This window comes from Suricata suricatta, chromosome 17 (genome assembly GCF_006229205.1).
Source record: "Suricata suricatta isolate VVHF042 chromosome 17, meerkat_22Aug2017_6uvM2_HiC, whole genome shotgun sequence".
Classification (NCBI taxonomy): domain Eukaryota; kingdom Metazoa; phylum Chordata; class Mammalia; order Carnivora; family Herpestidae; genus Suricata; species Suricata suricatta.
The window spans coordinates 2,002,525-2,015,599 of record NC_043716.1 but is presented as its reverse complement, the minus strand read 5'-3'; the positions used below and the strand labels follow the sequence as shown (position 1 = coordinate 2,015,599).

Below are 13,075 nucleotides of genomic sequence, written 5' to 3'. Positions count from 1 at the left end.
TGGCGTAGGGGGGCAGGCGCGTGGTGGTGGTGAAGAGCTCCGTGTGCAGGTTGTGCAGGTGCGGCACGAGCTCCAGCCAGAAGGCCACCTTGTTGGCGCGGTAGTTGTCGCGCACGCGCGGCTTCAGGCCGATGTGCAGGTACTGCTTCTCCTTGCTGTTGAACTTGCTCCACACCACCTCCTCGAAGCGGTTGGGCTTGGTGTGGATGAACTTGGTGTCCTGCGGCACCGGTTGGTTGGGGTCGCTGTGGGCACAGGAGGGCGGGGAGAGGGCGAGTGAGGGGGAGGCCCCGAGGGCGAGGGGGTGGTGTGCGTGGTGTGCGCGCGCTCGCAGGGAACGGAGACCCACAGAGATGCCGAGAGCCGGGGAGACCAGAGACCGAGACAGAGGCAGAAGAGACAGAGGAACTGCTAGAGACGGACAGAGACAGGCAGAGAGCCAGTGAGAGAGGCGGAAGCTGAGGCTGAGTGAGAATGACACATTCAGAGAGGGGGCACCTTGGGGAGCTCAGTCGGTGAGGTGTCCGACTTCAGCCAGGGTCCTGATCTCACAGTTCGAGAGTTCAAGGCCCAGGTATGTCTCTGTGCTGAATGAAGCTCAGAGCCTGGAGCCTGCTTCGATTCTGTGTCTCCCTGTCTTTGCCCCTCCCCGCTTGCCCTCTGTCTATAGCTCTCAAAAACAAATAAAAACGTTGGAAACTGAGAGGCAAAGACACAGGAGAGAAACCAGCAAGCAAAAGGTAAACAAACAGAAGAGAGAAAGGGAGAGGCATCAGTGAATTTGAAGAGAGAGAGAGAGAGAGGCAGAGACAGTGAGAGAGACGGACAGACACAAATCCTTACACATGCTCATAAACACAGCCCAGAGCATCAGACTGAGAGCAGTGTCCAGAGAGAGGGAGGAGAAGGGCTGGAGAGACAGACCTGGAGCCAAAGCCACCAAGTGAGCCCCACCCCCACCCCCTGAAAGACAGGGCCCTTCTCTGTGGACCCCTGCGGACTCTCCAACAGCAGCTCAGTGCCTGGCGCGGAGGAGGTGTACGGCAGGTGCCTGGGTGGAGAAGGCAAAGATGGAGGAATGAGGGAGGGCATGAGGGAGAGGGCGATGAGCATGGAGGGTTTGTGTGCCGGGCCTGCAGGGGGCGCCCCACCCAGCCCTGCTGGCCCTCACCCAGTCTTGGCGAAGTTGGTCCAGTAGGTCATGACCACAGCACTGAGCATGACGTCATTCTTGGAGAAGTTGCAAGGGAAGAGGTCGGTGGCACCCACCATGGGCACACCGAAGACGTAGGGTAGTTCGTCCCCGTGCGCTGCGTCTGCCCACTCGGGCCGGCCCTCAGCCTGGCAGTGGTGGTAGAAGGTATAAAAGTAGACGGGGGACTGGTAGTCGGCGTGCAGCTTGGCAGTGGCCACAGCCGGCGCCACCCACTGGTGGTCTGTAAAGAGCGCCAGCAGCGTCTTCCGGCGCATCTCGCCGTTGTCTCGGTCGGCCCAGTCCGTGTACATGAACTTGATGGTCTCCCGAAGCACATCCTTGCCCTCCGGGTAGCCATACAGGTTGTCCACAAAGTTGGAGACGGTGAAGTCGAAGGCGCTGGCGGACACGCCGTCCTCGCTCTCTGCGGAGTCCTCTACGAACTTGAGGCCTTCTCCTTGGTTGACACCAATGAGCATGTCATAGTTGAGGAATTCTCCCTGCTGCATGAGGATCTCAGGGTCATCGGGGACGACGTCACCGTCCACCACGGGCCCGAAGGCGATGTGGTAGCTGGGGAGAAGGGGTCAGGGTCTCATCACCTGCCCCCGGGCCTCCTCTCAGCTCGTAACCTGCTGAGCCCTGTGCTCACAAGATCCTTCTCCCCCAGTTAAATTCAGGGCCCTTGGCCTCTCCAGAAGTCGTACCTGGAGCACCTCATGGGACCGTGCGCACCCTCGCTCTGTTTGGGGCCCTCCACTTAGGTAAGGCTTCAGAGAGAAGAAGGCAGCGCCAGTAGGGGGGCCCGAAGCCCACCTCCCCTCGTCTCCTTGAGGGGGCCACCTCTCACCCTCCACCTCCTTGGAACCAACAAGGAAAGTGAAGGCCTGGCCCTGGCCCTCTCCCAGCCCCATACCGGGCGGGCTGCACGTCCTGGTCCACCAGCTCCCGGGAGGGCTTCCGGCGCAGACATTCCACGGCCTCGGCGCTGTCCTCACGGTCACAGCCCACCTTGGCCGCCAGCAGCCGCGTGTACTTGAGCGGCTGGTAGTTGACAGACCAGCTGGAAATGGCAGTGCCGCTCTGGGCGATGGCCTTCTGGAACAACCCTGGCGGGGACAGGCAGACCTCAGGCTGGACTGTGTTAGTGCAAGGTGGGCAGGGGGGGGGGGCGGGGAGCATCCTAGTGTGGGAAAGGGGACGGCAGGGGCAGGCAGAGGAGTCGCCGGTACCTTCCGAATGGTGAGAGAGGATCAGAAGGTTGACACAGGAGGCCCCTGCCCCAGACCCAAAGATGGTGATGCGCTCGGGGTCACCCCCAAAGTGGGCGATGTTTTCACTGAGCCAGCGCAGGGCCTGGATCTGGTCCAGGAGTCCATAGTTGCCTTTTGCAGCCTGGTCCCCGGTGCTGAGAAAACCTGGGGGGAGAGGAGGAATGGGCTTCCTGGGGGTGTCACAGCGCCCTGGCCCCCTTTCTGGGCAGCTCGGTCTAGCCCAGAAGCCCCTCCGCTTCCGCCGGGTTGAGAGGAACACCACCCGGCCCAGGGTCCCCTCCCGGACTCTGGCCCCCGGAGCTGGCTGTCTACCCTCACCGAGCACCCCAAGCCGGTAGTTGAGCGTGGCTACAATGACGTTGCCATAGGCGGCCAGGACGGAGCCATCGAACATGTTGCCGGTGCCCTCCATGTATGAGCCGCCGTGGAGAAACAGCATCACCGGCTTCTTCCCGGAGTCCCGGATATCTGCGTGGGGAGGGGGTGGGCGGTGGGCCGGGGTCGGGGGACAAGACCACAGTCAGACCGGAAGCAGCACTGCCCAGCTCGCGGGCCTGCGGCTCCCAGCCCGGAGCTCAGGGGACATGTCACTCCCATCCCTGGGGGGCAAGACCGGATTCCCCTCCCCCCCTCTCCAGCTAGCCCTGGCCAGAGGTCCCTGCTCACCTCCTGCCAGCCTGCCCCACAGCACTTCCCACAATGCCACACAGACCTTCCGAGAAGCCTAAGAGGCTGGGGTGGGGCTGGAGGGACCCTCCCCAGGGCATCGGTTGGATCCGGGGGACCCCAACCCACATACACACACACACACACACACACACACACACACACACACACACAGAGCAAATCTCCTTCCCGCTCCTAGGAAGACCAGACTCCCAAGGCTGGCTCTGGCGCTAGGGATGCTGGGAGGGTCCTGGCCACTCTTCGGACTCAGGCCTTGGGTCTCATGTCCACGTGGTAGCCAGGACTGTGGGTGAGGGGGTGCCAGCCTAGGGTCCCTGGGGGCTTGGTCTCCTCCCCGCCCTAATTCCTTTCTAGGTCACCTCCCCAGTTACCATGGCAACCCCCAGCCTAATTACTTTGCAAGAGGAGGCAGGGTGGGAGAGTGCTGGCTGGATATAGCCAGGGTACAGCTCTGTCGTCTCAGGCCCCCCCCACCGCCCCTAACCGGCCTGACCCCAAGCTCTGCACTGGACATCCCTCTAGCCATGTCCCTACAGGATCCCGTTAGTCACCACCACATGGGGCAGGCCCTGGAGGCCCTCCAGACCACACTGAGGAGAGAGATTCCAGAAGATGGTGGGAGCCTGGGAGGGCCTGGCCCAGTGGTCCCCAGGGCTATCGAAAGTACCCTCCCTTGCAGCCCCTCCATGAGGCGGCCCGGCACCAGGCTGGAGTCACCCGTGGCCCCACAGGCCCTCCTCCTCCTTGACACTTGCCATGTGCGACCAGCCAGGGCATTCGACAAGCAAGAGCAGCGCCTGGGCCTCATGGCCATCCCCAGGGCCTCTGCTCACCTCCCTCGTGCTGCAAACTTTTCTCCTGCCGCAAGGTCAGCCCACAGGCCACTAAGACCCTCCCCTCCACCCCTATGGACCGCTGTCCAGCCTCCAGTCTCTCGGGACCTTCTCTGCCACCTCCCTCTGCCTAGTGGACTCTGCCCTCTGCGCTCTCTCCAAATCCTATTATTCCCTTTCTCCTGACCCTCTGCTGGCCTTCCTGCCAGACTCAGGCTGGAGTCCCCTCCCCGCAAGGCTCTCTCTTAAAGTCCTCAGTTTTCCCCTCCTCCCCACCCAGCACCTCCACTCCCTGCGTGGGGGGGGGGGGTCAGAAAGGGAAGGAGCAGGGAGGGGGCTGGGGCAACAAGAATTCAAAACCAACAACAAAAAAACAGGATCAAGAAAGAAAAAAACAACAACCAAAAAACAAGAAGCTCTCGGGGGGGCAGATTTGACAAGAAAAGAAAAAAAAAAACCCAAAAACCAAAAACCAAAAAGATCCATGTTTTTTTTTTTTTTGAAAAAAAGAAAAAAAGAAAAAAGTTCTTTGCATTTTTTTTTCCTTTTCAAAATTTTGTGGTGAAACTCCAAGATATTGGGCCCTGTTTTAAAAAATTTCCAAATTCTTTAATTTGCTTCAAATGTTTGCGTTTTCTGCATCTGATAGGCTTTTGGAAATCATAGCACGTTTTTGGTTCTGATGTTTCAATTGTACCATCAATTTGCCAATCTTAGATTTTTTTTTTTGTTTCCAATGTAGTTTTGCTCCAAATTAAAGTTGGTTGTTTTGTTTTGTTTTGTTTTGTTTTCGAATGTTACTTTTCACAAGTGTCAAACCAGCCCAAATTTCGGTCAAACTCTAAACATCCAATTCTTTGGTGTTTTGGTTTGGTTTGGTTTGGTTTCTCTGACATTCCAATTTCTGTGTTCACTCATAGTTTTGCCGTGTTTAGCTTTTCTTGCTAGCGGGTCCAACACTGTTCAGATTGCGTTTGCAGTTCACATAATTCTTATTTTCAATTGTCACAAATTTTTCTTTTCTTTTCTTTTTCGTGTTTAGTTGGGGCAGCGACTTAGGGGCCTGGAGGGCTGGAGGGGCGTTTAGTGAGGGGCAGGGCTGTGAGCGTCTCTTAATCAGCAACCACATGCAGCGGGATTTTTAAATCTACCTGTGTCTGGCGGATTGAGCGTCGCCTCGTCACGTTTTTTTGTGAGCGGACCTAAGACCGGGAACACAAAACAGAGAAAAAAGGACAATTTTGTGGGGAAAGATGGGGGTCGGGGGGAGGTGGTGGATGGGGAGGGGAGGACAGAAAGCAGAAAAGGGGAGGGTGGGGGGGCAGAAAAAATAAGCCAAAAAAAGCAAAATCTGGTCGCAAGAAAAAGAAACCAAGAAAAGAGAAAAACGTTTCTACAACCCGATTTCGTTCCCCTCCCCGGAAAAAGTCCTGCCCCAAAGAAAAGGCTGGTTTGGGGGGGGGGCGGGGGGCCTGAGTGGGCTGAGGCCTGTTTTAAAGACATATTGACTTGGCTTGTCGAAGTGTTTGCTAACTGCTGGAAATGAAGCAGTGTTAGAGGTGGGGGGAGGGGAGGGGAGGCCCACCCCGAGCCGGGACACCAAGGCCGGCTGCGCCACGTACCACGGGGCCACCACTCACGCAGGCCCTCTTCAGGGCCAGCGCAGCACCTGCCTGCTCCCCCAGACTCAGCGACAGGGGCCGCAGCGGAAAGGACCGATTTGGGGGCAGAGCGTAGGAGGGGACCCCCCCCAGCTCATGGCCCGTGGAAGCCCTCAGCTGCCCGCTGGAGGGCTGGGGGTAGGTCAGTTGGGCCGCCTGCCCGCCTGCCCAGCCTCTCCCCTGCCAGCACGCCTCTCCCATCCTCACTCACGGGCCTGGCTTCTCACCCCACCTCCCCAGTGTGGGGCGAAGCAGGGAAAGGGGTCATCAGGTCTTGCCCTCCACTCCACCTCTTCCCTCTGCACCCCCCACCTCCTCCCTTACCCAGGCCTACTCTCCCCCACCCGGTCCAGATCGGTAAACGTCCCACAGGGGGCATGACCACCTCCCCCAACCCCCGACACTGCTCTAATGACAGAGAGCGCCCCCTCCCCAATTCGGGGTTCAGTCCCCACATAGGGAACAGGAAACAGTGCCCTGCGCCAGCCTGACACTTAAGGTGCCAGCCAGGAGGTGCTGGGAGGCACAAAGTGTGCCCCGCGTCAAGGAAAGGCCCCAGACTGGGCTCAGAGTCCGGTTCCAGGCTTTCTTCAGATTGGGGAATTGGTCAGGGGAGAGCTGGGTCCCAGAAGTCAGAGGGGCCCCCCCTCCCCCCCCCCAGCTGATTGATTTCTCCTCATTGAGATAAGGGCCAGCATGGGAGGGACGGGTCCGCAAGGCCCAAGCCAGCCTCTGGAAGGCTCCTTCCAGCTGGCGGTCATGGCCCCACAGGGACCCGTTAGGATCAGGGCCTGCTCACTACACCAGGAAGGGAATGGGAATGGAGTGAGCTGGGCGCAGGCGACTGTGAGAACACTGTGGGTCTGTGCACACGCATTTGTAAGCGCGTGCCCGCCTGAGCCAACCTCTTCCTCCCAGGGCTGGTGTGAAGATTCAGTGAGGTCACCTGAATGCGTCAGGCCCCAAGCAGTTCTGTGATTAAGCGATGGTTAAAAGTACAGAAGGTGTGGGCATGGGGGGTGTGGGGGCAGGGTGGCCAGCCCGTTGGGGTGACGTGCCAGGTGGATGTTTCACAGGCGGGGTGAGGAGTTAGCCCACGGAGGGGGACGCTGCGGTGGGCGGTCTGGATGAAGGCAGAGGTGGAGTGGGGAGCCCATGCGTGGAGAGCATGGCGATGCACAGTCTGTGTGGAGGCCTTGGGATGAATGAATGACTCACAGGCCATTGTTAAGTGTAGGCTGTTGGGGTAGGTGACCCATGAGAGGGCAGGGGGGTGTGGAGTGGATGCTTCCATGTGGAGGGGCTGCAGTATTGTGGGGAATGTGTGGAGTGGAGGGGGGCAGACAGTCTCTGGAGGTGCTTGGGATCCGAGTACGACTGCAGGAGACAATACTTCCGAGAGTCATGGGCGTGGTTTGCTAGGAGGCGTGGTTTCTATGGGAAGGGCAGTTACCGCGTTAGGGCGCGTGGCCGCGTGGCCGGCGCAAGGAGCATAGGGTGGATGACTGGTACCCAATGGGTTGGGAGTGAGGTGTCAGAGCACCTGATCTGTGGGTCGGGTGTAGGGCTGTTGAGTGTGTTGTCACAGCCTGAGTCATGATGCGGGCTCACTAGGAAAGGGGTAACCAACGCTTGGGAAGTGGTGAGGGTGCCGGGGACTGTGGTGCGCATGGCCACATGCAGGGTGCCTCGGGCAAGCGCTCACTAGGTCATGTGATCTAAAGGTAGGGATGGGGGGAGCGCGGGTCTATGTGGGTGACGGGGCACACAATTTTGGAGAGGCGCGGGGCGTGTGTGGCGTGAGGGTGCCGGGGGTTATGAAGTGTGAGACGCAGGAGCACACGGTCAGTGTGTAGGTCGGTGGGGGGCCTGAGCTGTGCGCTGAGTAGCCAAGACTCCTGGGCTGTCCTGGCCCTTGGGCCCGTGATGGGTGGGGACTGAGTGTGTGCAGTGTAGACAGGGGGGTGCCTGGGGACGGGGCCTATGTGTACAGTCATTGGGAAACGACCGGCGGGGGTGCTGTAGGAGCAAACGGCCTCTGGGGAGGTGTTGGGGGTGCTCTGGAGTCATGATACGGGGCGTTCAGGGACATAGCGATGTTAGTCATGGTATGAAAATATCATATAAGGACAGCTGGAAGGTGCCCTGACAGAGGCCCTGTGTACTGAGGGCTGGGCCATAGAGAACTTTCCAGGGCCATGTGCTAGGAGCTGTAGGCACTGCTGGGGCATGAGGGCAGCCAGCTCTGGAGCCCCAAGGTCAAGATGCTCTGATGGGGAATGGATGCGCTGGGCTGTGAATGGAGGGGCCCTTGGCGAGTGGGGGTCCCTGATCCTTCAGGGGTGCATGAGGGTCAGGGGACAGAGCTTTCTGAAAAGGAGGTGCTGAGCTCAGTGATGCCCTCTGGATGCGCTATGGGAGGTGGCAGTGTGCCCACACACACCTGGAAGAAAGGGAGTCTCTGTCTTGAGGTGCAGAAGTCACTAAAGCTGGTATTCCTCGGGGAACAAGCCCAGGTCTGGGGGTGGGAGGTGGCACAGAGATGGAGGGGGCGTCTAGGAGGGTAGCAGGTCCTTCCGATGTCTGGTCAGCCTCAGTGCGTGCCTTTGCAGGGATGGGGTCTCTAAGCCCGGCTGTGCTCTCTGTGGGTCGCTGTGTGAGGGACGCGTCCCTGGGACCACCGGGCAGGGGCCTGGGGTCACCCTCGGAGGGAGGGCCCTCAGCACCTGCAGGCGTATAGCGCCGCTCCTGGGCCCCACGAAGGCCAGCCGGGGCCGGCGCCTGAGGGTCCGCACGTGCGTTTGGGGCCTGCGTGCACGGGTGCCCAGCCTGGTGCCCGCGCCCTTACCGTCCTCGGTGGGCACGTAGAGGTTCAGGTACAGGCAGTCCTCGCTCTGGTTCTGCACGTAGGTGGCGGCCGCCTCCAAGTTGTCGGTGAACCACACAGGCAGCATGATCGCGGGCAGCGCCCCGTGCAGGTTCTGCGGGCAGGCGGGCGGCAGGGTGGTGGCGTTGCGCACGCCGGGCCACGAGGCGGGGGCCTCAGGCGGCTGGAAGCGGCGGGCGCCCAGGGGCGGCGTGGCGTAGGGGACGCCCAGAAACTGCACGACGGGGCCCAGGATCTCGTTGTTGAGCTCACGGCGCACACCGCGCACTCGCCCATAGGCCGTGTTCACCACTGGGAAACGCTCGTCCCCGAGGCTGCTGAGGCCCAGGCCCGGGCCCGGGCCGCCTGGGGAGCCGCCGGGACCCCCTGCCCCGCGCTGAGCCCCTGCCAGCCCCACCAGACACAGCGCCAGGAGCCACATGCTGATCGGGGGACCCCCCCTCCCTCCCCGGGACCCCCCCCCTCGGAGAGAGAGAGAAGGGGGGGGAGAGGGAGGGAGGCCCCCCTCGCCCCAGGAGGGGGGAAGGGGGCGGGGGAAAGGAGGGAGGAGGGGGGTGGGGAGGGACCTGGGTTAGACTGGACAGAGAAGGGTTCTGTTCCTCTCCATGGAGGGGGCGAGGGGTGGGGCAGGGGAAAGAAATGGGGGAAGGTGAAGGCAGGCCCGACCTGCAGGGGAGGAGGGACGGGGTATGCAAGAGACAGACAGACAGACAGACAGAACAATACAGAGAAGTGGAAGAAGGGTAGGGAAATTGGACAGGGCAGACAGAAGGGAATGGGGAAACAAGAGACAAGTGGTTAGTGACTTGGAATTCACACCAAGTTGCCCGCCTAGTTCCACCATCGGCCCCCAGCGCCTCCCCCTTCCCCCCACCAAACCCCCTCCCCCAAAGCAAGGCCCCAGATAGAAAAGTCTAAGGCTAGGGATAGGGTCAAGATGCGACACAGCTCCAGCGCGGAGCCAGTGGAGAAGGAGGCCAGCCTGCCCCCCACCCTTCCCACTGCTGCATCCCTCCCTGGCAGACTCTGCTGGGAGACTCAGGAGGCCCAGTTCCCACCTCCCCGGGAGGGATGAGATAGACAAGGAAGAGAAAATAAAAATACCAAGTCATTAATTAGCAGGAAGTGGCGGGTTTGTTTATACGTGTTAATTACTCCTCAGCTGTAATTTCCAGGCACTGAACCCCCACCCCAGGCCAGACTCGGGCCTTCCGTGGGACCACACAAGCCCAGCAGCTCCCACAGCCTATTCCCTAAGGATTTGTGCTGCAGGGGGACCCCTTCCCCCCTGGGTGTTCCTCATTTCTTCCATCAGAAGTTCAGGTGCCTTGAGGCAGGGGCTAGAGTAGGCAGGGGATGCTGGAGGGGCAGATCCTGCTGCTGGTTGCCGGGCGACGGGATGCTGTCCCGCAATGTTACCTCGGCAACCGGCTGTAGCTTTAACCCTAGAGGGGGGTCTGGAGGAAGAGGGGAAGAGGCTGGCTTGGTGGTGGGGTACATTCAGGGCACGAGGGCAGAGGTGTGAATCGGAATGCTAGAGTTTTCCCCAACCTTAGCACAGAGAAAGAAGTATATCTATTGAGGGGAGCAGGAGATTGGGGCATAGAGAACCCTAAAAGATCCGCCTCTTGCCCCTTGTTGGCCAATCAGAGCCTAGCCCTAGTGACCAGGCCTCTGGCTGGGGAGAAGGGGTGCTGGGGTGGGTTTGGAGGGCATCAGATGCGTCCACCGACTGCCCCCCTCCCACAGTCTCCAACAGCCTTGGACCCCAGATGCCTCTTCCACGCAAGGCATTTTGACCCACGTCCTGGGGGCAAAGCTCGGCTGTCTTCTCACCCCATCTCAGCTACTGATGCCCCCTTCCCCTTGCCAGTCCCCCACAGTGGCTGCTCTGATGCCTGGATGCTCAGGACAGCAGGGACAGGACAAGAGACAAGAAGATCAGACTGAAGGGGCAGACACCCAGGTCATTCCAGCAAGCGCCCCCTGTCACCCCCCCCCCCCCCAACAGCCACCAGAGCTGTTTGCTGACGCGGGGTTTTCAGAGCCAGGAGCCAGGCGCCAGCCCGCGGGTGGCTCTCTGCAGGTGTCAATTTATTCCAGAGCTGAGGACACAGGAATCCTTACCACACACACCCAGCCATGCCCTCCCCCTCTTCGGGTCCTCTAAGCTCCTGTTCCCCCATCACCAGGAGGGGGCCTGGGGCTGGCTTCCTCAGGATCTCCTCTGTCCAAGCCAGGCTGGGCTCTGCTTCTGTGGCCCGGCCTCCCCCTCCCCCTCCTACTAACATGGTCTGCCTCTGCCTCCCCCCCTCCTTTAAGGTACTTTGGGCCCCTGGCCTTCTCACTGCCAGCTTCTCTGCCTTCCTTCCCCTCATCACTCTCCTCTCCATAATGTTCCCTCAGAGCATCTATCCTGGCCTCTTCCAGCTCTCTCTCGCTTCTTCTGCCTTCAGTCTTTCTCCATCTCTTTTCTCCATCTCCCTCCTCGCCGTGTCTCATCGGTCTTCTCTTCAAACCTGTTCCCCAGATTCCTCCCTTAAGCCCCTTCTATTTCTCTCTGTCCCCTCTTTCCCTATCTCTGTCTCCCCCATTTTCTCTCCCCATCTCTGCCTGCCACATCTTTCTCCCCCTCCTTTTCCCTATTCCTCTGCCTTGCTCTCTCCGTTCCTGCCCAGGCCTGAGTCCCCCAGCCGGGGAGAATTGAGGGAGGGGGGCTCAGGCCGCAGGCCCCCCCCCTCTTCCTGCAGTGGGGAAAATGGCTTGGCCGGGAAGGGGAGAAGGAGGGGGAGGGGGAGATGGGAACACACGGGGTCTGTGGGCCCATTCAAAGGATCATTCATGGGCTGGAGAGAGGCAGAGACAAAGAGACCGAGACGCAGAGACACGGCGAGAGCATCCCTAGGCGGAGACACGCAGACAGAGCAGGCTGGGGGGAAACCAGGCGCAGGGAGAGAGACGGGGAAAAGGAGACCCCAGTGGACCGCCACGCACCCCCCTCCACCCGGCCCGGCTTAGCTCCTACCTGGCTCAGCCCTGGGGCCGTGGTGCCTCCATCCAGGGCTCCGAGTAGGGGGCGGATGGGCTTCGGGAGGGGGGCGGCGGCCTCTGAGCCCCCGCGGCCCCGCAGGCCCAGCCCCCGCCCGCAGCGCCTCACCGGGCGGGGGAGGGGGATCGCCCCAGCCCCGGGGGGCGGGGCCGGGATCCAGTCGATCCCCGGGGAAAGGAGAGGTAGGGGATGGGGTCAGGAGGAAACCGAGAACAGGGAACCCCGCAGTGGGGCCGGCGGAGCGAAGAGGGGGCAACGAGACAAGACTGGATTGGGGATCCACTGGCTCCGTGGGCCGGCTTCGAGGGACCAGAAGGTGGTACAGGAGGAAGATCCTAAGGGATCGGGTGCGGGAGGAGGTGTCCACGGCAATCCCCAGGGGCCCTGAGCCCGGGAGCGCAGGATCCGCGGTGCAGGGGCAGGGATCCAGCCGGAATCCTCGGGGAGGGGGAGGGATCTAGTCGATCCCGAGGGCGGGCGGGAGGGGGAGGTCCAGGGAGTCAGAGGAGGGCGGGAGCCGGGTCTGGAGCCGCGGGGTCGGGGTCGGCAGGGCTCCTAGGAGGGGAAGCGGGGGTAAGGGGGGGCTTCGGGAGATGCTCAGCAGCTAGGAGGCCTGGACTCCTGGCTCCGCGCGCCAGGGCCCGCCCGCCCCGCGTCCATCCCAGCCCGAGAGTGATGATCCGCCGGCGGAGCAGCCGCAGCAGCCCCGCGCGTCACCGCGCGGCCGCCTCCCCCGCCCCCTGCGGAGAGAGCGGCGCACACCCCTCGCTCGCACCCGCCTGCCTGCCCGCCCGCCCTCCAGAGTGTGGGGGGATTGGAGACGGTGGAAGGGGGCGGGAGCGGACAGACCGACGGAGGGACTAAGCGGCCGGGGCAGGATGGAGACATCGCCCCCACCGGGTCTCCCACCCTCTGGGATCCCGCGGTTGGTGGGTTGGGGGCGCGCGGGCGGGGGGGAGGGGAGGGTGAACTGTAGGAGGCGGGGCAATATACGAAGAAGGCGGGGCATTGGATCCGTGGGAGGGGCCATCTCGACAGCGGGCGGGGTTTTAACGACGGTGGGTGGGGCTTGGTTGCCCTAGTGGCCGCCTCTTTTTGGGAGTGGGTCTGGTTTAAGGCTGAAAAGGAGGAGCCAGTGGGGAAAGGGGAGGAACTTCGTGTGGGGACCGGGATCTCTGGAAATTGGCCGGAGGTGGGCGGGGGGGGGGAGGAGTAGGTATCAGAAGGAGCGATCAACTTTGAAAGTGGGCCAATCCGTGACGCAAATCCTCTAGTCCCGCCTCCGCACCCCGCCCCTCACCGCTCCGCTCCTCCGCCCCTGATTGGCTCTCGTTTCTCCGCCCGCCAGACGGCTTCGCCACTCAGCAGAGCTTTTACAAAGGCGCAAGTACCCGGGTGAGGACCTGGACGCTGGAATGAACACGGCCCGGATTGGGCACCTTTGGACATTATTTGCATGGGAGGTCGGGATTGGCTGGCCTCTTGGGTG

General features: G+C 61.4%; 1 protein-coding gene across 1 annotated transcript in view; it reads right to left on the bottom strand.

The window, feature by feature from the left end:
• Positions 1-8,973, bottom strand: part of NLGN2 (neuroligin 2) — a 9,411-nt gene extending 438 nt beyond the window's left edge. The window contains exons 1-7 of the mRNA XM_029928789.1: positions 8,499-8,973; positions 5,141-5,191; positions 2,788-2,937; positions 2,428-2,613; positions 2,112-2,304; positions 1,172-1,768; positions 5-245 (exon numbers count right to left, since the gene is read on the bottom strand). Coding sequence (XP_029784649.1) covers positions 5-245; positions 1,172-1,768; positions 2,112-2,304; positions 2,428-2,613; positions 2,788-2,937; positions 5,141-5,191; positions 8,499-8,958 — 1,878 coding nt within the window. The 5' untranslated portion in view covers positions 8,959-8,973. The remainder of the gene's footprint in view (positions 1-4; positions 246-1,171; positions 1,769-2,111; positions 2,305-2,427; positions 2,614-2,787; positions 2,938-5,140; positions 5,192-8,498) is intronic.
• Between the last annotated feature and the right edge of the window lie 4,102 nt (positions 8,974-13,075).